This window comes from Otolemur garnettii, unplaced genomic scaffold, assembly GCF_000181295.1.
Source record: "Otolemur garnettii isolate 467f Iridium unplaced genomic scaffold, OtoGar3 scaffold00011, whole genome shotgun sequence".
NCBI lineage: Eukaryota > Metazoa > Chordata > Mammalia > Primates > Galagidae > Otolemur > Otolemur garnettii.
The window spans coordinates 1,880,429-1,889,906 of NW_003852406.1; the positions used below are offsets into that span (position 1 = coordinate 1,880,429).

Below are 9,478 nucleotides of genomic sequence, written 5' to 3' on the forward strand. Positions count from 1 at the left end.
GCCCAGGAGTTGGGGGTTGCTGTGAGCTGTGATGCCATGGCACTCTACCCAGGGGGATAGCTTGAGGCTCTGTCTCAAAAAAAAAAAAAGAAAGAAAGAAAAGTTACCTTTTTCTTTTTTTTTTAAAGTGATTTTCTTGCCTTAGCCTTCCAAATAGCTAGGAGTACAGGAACCTGCCACAACACCCAGCTATTTTGTTGTTGTTGTTGTTGTCATTGTTGTTTGGCAGGCCCTGGGCCGGGTTCCAACTGCCAGCCCCGGTGTATGTGGCCAGTGAGTGCCCTGGTCACTGAGCTACAGGTGCCGAGCCAGATTTTTTCTTTCTTAATTACTATTGTAAAGCAACTATCCCTACAGGTTAGGAAAATAGTAAGCCCTTTGAGTTCTGTCTAGATATTGGTTTACAATATTAAAAACATATATACACGTATTTATTAAAATAATTCACAGAATTTGAATATGGACAATGAATCACATAACATATATCAATGTTAAATATCCTGATTTGGATCATTATACTGTAGCTATGTGAGAGCATCTTTGTCCTTAGGAAATACACATTCAAGGATTTAGAGGAAAAGGGCATGGTGGCTTCAACTTACTCTCGAATGGCTCCAAACCTTGAAGAAGTTTTTTATCTCCTCCATCTTATCCCTCCCCTGTCAAATCAGCAGACCAATCCTGCCAGTCCATGTTCTTTTTTTCTTTTTTTTTGAGAATGATCTGTTTTATTTATTTATTCATTTATTTTTGCAGTTTTGGGCCAGGGCCAGGTTTGAACCCACCACCTCCGGTATATGGGGCCGGCACCCTATGCCTTTGAGCCACAGGTGCCACCCCAGTCCATGTTTTTAATTCCAACTCACACCACCCTCTTTACTTCCTCTGCCTCCATTCTGGTTCAGGCGTTCACTACTTTTTACCCTGAAATCCCTAATGACTTTCTCAGTCCCTGGTCTTTCCTCTCTCTCTACTGATCCTGCATACAAACATCAAATTAATCTTTCTAGTACAGAGATTACAAACTCTGTTTTAGTTTGCTAGGGGATAGGGTAGCCATATATCATTCTAAGTATTTTGAATTAAAAATAAACTTCTTTGGAGAAAATCAAATCTGACCTCACTGGACCTCTGTCTCACTTGGCAGCAACTAGGTGGAGCTGAGTGGTGACTGCCCCTCTCATGCAGGACGCGTGCCTTCCCGTCCAACAGAGCCCACTGTACCATGTGCTCACTTCGTCTCCTGTCCAGCTTTATTCACTTACAGTATTAGCCCAGCCTTGTAGACGTTTGTGGTTGTGACATCACCCATAGCAAAATAGAATACTTGGCTCGGCACCTGTGGCTCAAGTGGCTAAGGCGCCAGCCATATACACCTAAGGTAGTGGGTTCGAATCCAGCTTGGGCCCGCAAAAAACGACAATGATGGCTGCAACCAAAAAAATAGCCAGGCGTTGTGGCGGGCGCCTGTGGTCCCAGCTACTTGGGAGGCTGAGGCAGGAGACTTGCTTGAGCCCAGGAGTTGGAGAATGCTGTGAGCTGCGATGCCACAGCACTCTACCCAGGGGGATAGCTTGAGGCTCTGTCTCAAAAAAAAAAGAAAAATAGAATACTTTTCACTATGGTAAAAACAACAACATGAGATATCTACTCTCTGAACATATTTCTAAGTGTATAGAAGAGTATTATTAACTGTAAGTACAATACTGCACAGCAGACCTCTAGAATTCCTTCCCCTTGCATGACTGAAAGTCTATACCCATCTAACAGCTACTCTCTATTTTCCCCTCCCCCTCTTCCCTAGCAACCACCCTTCTACTTTCTGCTTCCATGAGTTTATCATATATATGTGTGTGTGTGAGAGAGAGAGAGAGATGATTCTAGTATTTATTTGCTCTTTGTGATGTGGCATTTGCTCCTGAAAACATTGCCTCATATGACAGGATTTCCTTTCTTACAGTTAAGTAGTATTCCAGTCTATGTATATACCATATTTCACCTATTCATCCTTTGATGGACCTTTGTTTTCACCTCTTAGCTGTTGTGAATAATGCTATAATAAATACGCAAATATCTCTTCAACAGACTGGTTTCAATTCTTTTGGATAATTACCCAGAAGTGATGTTAGTAGATCATATGGTAGTTTTATTTTTGATTTTTTGAGGGACCTCCAAGCTGATTTCCATAGAGCTTGCACAATTTTACATTCCTACTAATGGTACACTCCAGCTCTACTTTCTCCCCATCCTTACAAATACTTGTTATTTTCTGTGCTTTTTTTTTTTTTAATAATGGCCATCTTAATGTGTATCAGTTTATACCTCACTGTAGGTTTGATTTGCATTTCCCCGGTAATCAATGATGCGAAGCATCTTTTCATATACCTGTAGGTTATTTTAATGTTTTCTTTAAAGAGATGTCTATTTAAGTCCTTTGCCCATTTTTAAATCGGGTTATCGAGGGGTTTTGCTATTAAATTTCTTATATATTTTGAATATTAACTCCATAGTAGATATATGGTTTGCAAATAGTTTCTCTCATTCATTAGTTTGCCTTTTCACTCTGTGGTTGTTTCCTTTGCTATACAGAAGGCTTTTAATGTAGTCCTACCTCTCTAGTTTTGCTTTCATTGCACATGTCTTGGGGGTTTTCTAAAAATCATTGCCAAGGTCAATGTTATGAAGTGTTTTCCCCAACATTTTCTTTTAGGAGCTTATAGTTTCAGATTTTATGTTTAATTCTTTAATACATTTGAGTTGATTTTTGTGTAGAAGACAAAGGGGTCCAATTTCATTCTTTTGTGTGTGGATATCCAGTTTTCCCAATGTCTTCTGTTGAAAAGACTGTCCTTTCTCCATCGTGCAGTGTTGGCATCCTTGTTGAAGGTCATTTGCCCATATATGAGTGGGTTTATTTCTGTGCTCTCTATTCTGTTCTATTGGTCTATTTCTGTCTTTATTCCAGTATGATAGCGTTTTGACTAATGTAGCTTTGTAATATGTTTTTTATTTTAATTTTATTTTTTAATTAACTTTTAATTAAAATCATAACTCATTTTGAGGGTACAATGTGATGATCTGATATACAATGTGGAATGCTTAAGTCAAACTGATTAACTCATCATCACCTCAAAAGAACTAAGAGTAAATTTTAAATATCATACCACAAAAAATAAGTGAGGTGTGTTTTGGAATCAGAAAGTGTGAGGCTCCTGCTTTGTTCTTTCTCCAGAATGCTTTGGCTATTCAGGGTTCACTGTGATTCCATGTAAATGTTAGGATTGTTGTTTCTGTGTCTGTAAAAAATGCCACTGGAATTTGATACGATTACATTGGACATTTTAATAATACTAAATTTTCCAATCTATGAACACAGGATGTCTTTCCATTTATTTGTGTCTTCTTTAATTTCTTTCATCAACATGTTGTATTTTTCAATGTACCACTCTTTCACTTCCTTGGTTAAGTCTATTGATAAATATTTTAATCATCTTGGTGCTAGTAAGTAAAATTGTTTTCTTAATATTTTTAGATAGCTCACTGTTGACATATAAAAATGCAACTGATTTTTCTATGTTTTTGTATTTCCTGTCATTTTATTGAATTTGTTCCTTAGTTCTGACAGTTTTTTGTGGAGCCTTTAGTATTTTCTACATATAAGATCCAATTATGTACAAACAGAGATAATTTACTTCCTTTCAAATTTGGATATGTTTTTCTTTTTCTTGCCTTATGGCATTACTTTTGGCATTATGCTGACTAAAAGTGGTGAGAGTGGGAATCCTTATCCTGTTTTTGATCTTTAAGGAAAATTTTCTAGTTTTTCACCATTGAGTATGATGTCAGCTGTGAACTTTTAATATATGGGCTTTATTATAACAGATTCAGGAAATTTCCTTCTATTCCTAGTAGTTTTTAGTGTTTCTCAAAAAAGAGTGAATTTTGTCAAAGGCTTTTCCTGTATCTATGACATGGTCATGTGATTTGTATTTTTCATTCAATTAATAGGTTATATCCCATTGATTGATTTTTATAAGTGGAACCATTCTTGCATCCCAGAGATAAATTCTACCTGGTCATGATACTACATTTATGATCCTTTTAATATGCTATTGAATTTGGTTTTCATTTCTTGACGTGTTTTTTCCTGGCTTTGATATTAGGACAATGCTGGCCTCATAAAATGAGTTTAGAAGTGTTTCTTCCTCTTCAATTTTTTGAAAGATTTTGAGAAACATTAGTGCTAATTCTTTAAATATTTGGTAGAATTCACCAGTGAAACCATTTGGTCATGGGCTTTTCTTTGTTGGTAGGTTTTTGATTACTGATTCAATCTCCTGACTAGTGATAGGCATATTCATATTTTCTATTTTTTTATGACTCAGTCTTGGTAGGTTATATGTTTTCTAAAAATTATCCATTTCTTCTAGGTTATCCAATTTATTGGCATATAATTGTTCATAGTAGTCTTTTTTACCCTTTTAATTTTGTAATATCTATAGTGGCATGTTCCCTTTCATTTCTGGTTGTATTTATTTGAATCTTCTCTCTTATATTCATTAGTTACCTTAGCTAAAATTTTGTTAACTTTGTTAATCTCCTCAAAAAATAATTCTTAGTGCCATTTTTCCTATTTTTTTCTATTTCACTTGTTTCTGATTTTACTTATTTTTGTGCTGATCTTATTTCCTTCTTTCTGCTAAATTTTGGCTTAGTTTTTTTCTCCACCCCCAACCTCTTTTGGTTATTATTTATACGGAATACATTTTTCTCTCCTTTCACTTTCAACCTATGTGTCCTTAGAACAAAAGTGACTCCCTTGTAGATAGCATGTAGTTGCTTTTTTTGTGTGTGTGTAAGAAGGGTCTTGCTCTATCACCCAGGCTGGAGGTCAGTAGCTAAGTCATAGATCACTGACGCTTTGAACTCCCGGGCTCACGTGACTCTCTTCCCTCAGTGTCCTGAGTAACTGGGACGTCAAGCATATGCCACCATGCCTGGATAAAACCTTGTTTTTTCATCCACTTATCCACTCATTCACTCTGTATTTTGATTGGAGAGTTTAATTCATTTACATTTAAAGTAATCATTGATAGGGAAGGACTTACTATTACCATTTTCTTAATTGTTTTCTGTCTTACTGCTTTTTTGTCCTGTTTTTACTTTCTTACTCTCTTTCTTTGCACTTCATTCATTTCTCCTGGTGACAAGCTTTGATTCCTTTGTCATTTTTTGTAAAAATCTTTCTATAAGCATTTTCTTTGTGGTTACCATGGGGCTTAAATAAAATACCTTATAGTTATAACAATCTATTTTAGTCTGCTAACAACTTAACTTCAATTGCATACAAGTACTCTATACTTTTATTTCTCCTCCCTCATACTTGATGTTATTGATGCCACAAATTACATTTTTCTGTAATGTATCCATTAAAATATTTTTAGAGTTATATAGTCATGTACCGTATAATGATGTTTTGGTCAACAAAAGACCACATACACAATAGTGATGGCATAAAATTATAATAGAACTGAAAAATTCCTATCACCTCATAATGTTGTTCTAAGGAATTAACCAAGGGAGTTGTTGGAACTGGAACAGGAAAGTATAGCTGAAGAGAAGACAAGAGAAAGGTTTTCATTAAAAGAGAAGAGTCATCATACATTATCTCTTACAAGTAAATACATAATAAAAAGAAAGAAACCAAGCAAACCAGCGGGGACGTATTTATAAAAAGAGTGATACCTCCTAAAGAAGAACTATAGACAGGTCCTTCAAGAGTACTCCAGAAGAATCACTGACTCCTTCAGAGTAATTTCCAGTCCTGCAAGCTCCATTCATGGTAAGTACCCTATACAGGGGTACTTTTTTTTTTTAACTTTTATTTCATATTTTTACTGTCCCTTTTTAATGTTTATAGCCATGAATACTTAACATCTTAACATTAGGTTACAATTACCTGCAGTATTCAGTATAGTAATATGTTGTATGAGTTTGCAGCCTAGGAGTTATAGGCTATGGCATATAGCAGGCATCCTCAAACTATGGACCACAAGCCACATGCAGCTCACCTAGGACATTTATCCGGCCTGCTGGGTGTTTTTGCCGCCGCCGCCTGTCCTGCTTAGCAGCTGACTCGTCATGGGGCCCACAGTCCAGCCCTCCAACGGTATGAGGGACAGTGAACTGGCCCCCTGCTTAAAAAGATTGAGGACCCCTGGAATATAGCCTAGATATGTAGTAGTCTATACTATGTAGGTTTGTGTAAGTACATTCTAAAATGTTTGGACAACAATGAAATCATCTAACAATATGTTTCTCAGAACATCTACATCATTAAGTGATGCATGATTATAGTTAGTTTTTATACTTTTGTCTTTTAACTTCTATAACCAGAATTAAAATTTATTTACATACCACTGTTATGACATTACAGAATTATGTATTATTGGTCTAGATATTCACCTTGACTGGTAAGCTTTATACTTTCATATCCTTGTGTGTTACTGTTTAGTGTCTTTCTGTTTCAACTTAAAGGAGCCCTTCAGCACTTCCTGTAAGGCAGGTCTAGTGGTAATAAGACTCCTCAGCTTTTGTTTATCTCAGAAAGTCCTCCAGTTCGCCTTCATTTTTAAGATACAGTTTCACTAGACATAGTATTCTTTCTTCTAGCATTTGCAATATATCAAATTCACTGATAGTCTCATAAGGGGTATGAAAAACCTGCTAATAGACTTACTTGTACATGACAAATCTCTTCCTACTGCTTTCGAAATTCTCTTTGACTTTCAACAATTTGATTATAATGTGTCTTGGTGTTAATTTCTTTGAGTTCCTCATAGTTGGAGTCCATTTGCTTTGTTAAATCCATTTTCTCCCCCAATTTGGAAAGTTTGGGGCCATCATCATTATTATTATTATTTTATTGAGACAGAGTCTCGCTTTGTCACCCTTGATAGAGTGCCATGGCATCAAAGCTCACAGCAATCTCAAAATCTTGGGCTCAAGCAATTCTCTTGCCTTTGCCTCCCTAGTAGCTGAGACTATAGGCATGGGCCATTTTTTTTTTTTTTTTTGAGACAGAGCCTCAAGATGTCCCCCAGGGTAGAGTGCCGTGGCATTGCAGCTCACAGCAACCTCCAACTCCTGGGCTCTAGCGAGTCTCCTGCCTCAGCCTCCCAAGTAGCTGGGACCACAGGCACCCGCCATAATGCCTGGCTATTTTTTTGGTTGCAGCCATCATTGCTGTTTGGTGGGCCCGGGCTGGATTCTAACCCACCACCTTAGGTGTATGTGGCTGGCACCTTAGCCACTTGAGCCACAGGCGCTGAGCCCCATTATTTTTTAAATAAGCTGTCTGCCCCCTTTCTTTCTCTCTTCTCTTTGAACTCCTGTAATGCACATATGTATGCACTGGTCTGACTGACAGTATATTACAAATCTCGTGTGCTTACTTTACTTTTCTTTTTATTCCTTTGTCTGGATAATTTAAATGTGCTTGGGTTTGCTGATATTTTGGTCTTCTGCTTGATCATGTTTGCTGTTGAAATCCTCTAGAAAGATTTTCTGTTCAATTAATGTATTCTTTAGCTCCAAAATTTTGAGTCTGGTTCTTTTTTATATTTTCTGTCTCTCTGATGATTTTCTAATTTTGTTCATGGATTACGTTCTGGAGCTCCTAGAACTTTTTATGATGGTTATTTTGAATTCTTTGTCAGATGATACATATAACTCTGTTTCTTTAGGATCCGCTTCTGGGGGTTTATTTTGGGTTTTTTTGGACTATGTTTCCATGCCTCTTTGTTGTCTCATAACTTTGTGTTTCATTGCATACATTTGAAAAACTACCATCTCTCCCAATTCTTATGAACTGGCTTTGTACAAGGGAAATTCCTCACCAGCCTGCCCAACTTCAGATTCTGCAGACCTGTAAAACCTTTTGTAGGGAATGTGACTTCTTTGGGCCTATGTATTCAGTTTTTCAGTTAGAAATGTTTGCTAGTTTTTCAGGAGCTTATAATCTCTTGCTTCCTCTGTGTTACTGCAAGTTCTCTGATTCCACAGTAGCAAGCCACCCCACTTTCCCTTGTTCTCAGTGGCCACCAAGCACCCAAGGTATGTCGGTTTCCCATTAGTTCCTAAAGTCATCCAAGACAGATACCAGTCCATCAGGCATCCCTCCAGAAATCCAAAATTCTAGGTGCATACACTCTTCTCACTCCTTCTTAGGGAGAAGTTTCAATTCATGCACTTTCTCCTGCAGCAAGCTACCTTGTATTCTTCTTTTTCTCAAAGACTCGTAGGCATCCAAACTAAGCTGGTTCCACCAGTACTCCATGTGAGGCAAGATAAAAAGTAGTCCCTAGGTATCCCACTGAAAATCTAAAACATAGATCTATGCTCCTCCCTGCTTTTCCCCACCCTTCATGGGAAAAGTCATGAGATAGGGCATTCTGTCCTGGCACCAGGCTATGCTGAATGGGGAAGGGGCTGTTGCAGGTACAGTGAAATTTCTCTTCTTATTTTTTTTTTTTTTTTGCTTTTTTGCTTTTTTTTATTTAAAAAAAACATTTTGACATCTGTTTTTTCTGGACATCTAATGACAATGCAAGTGAAAAACATCACATGGGGTAAGGAGTTTCGAAGGAGGTTCAAATGCAAGAGGGACTACTCACTAACTTAAAAACAAACACAACATTATGAAGAGGAAGTGTGCACCTTTGAGAAACTTGTTTTTCTTCAAAGCGAATGCACAAAATGAGGGGATTCACTACTGGCTCTTTCGCTTCACGGTGGAAGTGACCACTTCATGGCCACTTCAACATTGCTGCCCTATTTGGGCTGCGATTCAGGCTTACAAATAAATTACATAATCTGAGGGAGTAGGAAAAAGGCTTATCAGAAGTTTCTATTCATTTTAAAGGTAAAGAACCCCCACCCCTTTCGACTGTCCTTTCTTTCGTCTTTCTTGCAGCAGAGTTTTATTTCAGTCTTACTCATGAGGGAGATGGTGAGGGGTAAGGCTGGCAGTCCTAGCGGCTGCTGTTCTTAATCGCTTCCTTTGCAGCGATGATCAGAGGAGTCAGGCTGGAGAGAGGCTTGGCTAATTTTAAAAATGGATGCTGCAAAAGCTCCTTGGCAGATCCTCACCTATCCACATTCATCTCAAGACAGTGATTTAAAAAGTCACGGAATACAGCTGACAGTCTCTCAGGATTCTGGAGCTCTGGGGTTCCATTAGTGGCTATCAGATATAATGCCCTGAGTGGATTTTCATTAAGGTAAGAGGGTTCACCTTCCACCATTTCAATTGCCATAATTCCCAGAGACCAAATATCAACTTTCGGACCATAAGCTTTTCAAGTCACCACCTCTGGTGCCATCCAATAAGGGGTTCCCACCATCATGCTCCATTTACTTTGCTCAGGCGTGATCTGGGCACAGAACCCAAAATCAGTCAATTTAACAGAGCCATCCA

General features: G+C 37.8%; 2 protein-coding genes across 2 annotated transcripts in view; both read right to left on the reverse strand.

The window, feature by feature from the left end:
• The window catches only part of SHC4 (SHC adaptor protein 4), a 123,050-nt gene that overhangs the window by 478 nt on the left and 113,094 nt on the right, over positions 1 to 9,478 (reverse strand). The window lies entirely within an intron of this gene.
• LOC100946163 (serine/threonine-protein kinase PAK 3-like) overlaps positions 9,033 to 9,478 on the reverse strand; it is a 1,956-nt gene continuing 1,510 nt past the window's right edge. The window contains 1 exon segment of the mRNA XM_012801936.1: positions 9,033 to 9,478. This exon segment is cut by the window's right edge and continues 10 nt beyond it. Within this exon segment, the coding sequence (XP_012657390.1) occupies positions 9,033 to 9,478 (446 nt within the window).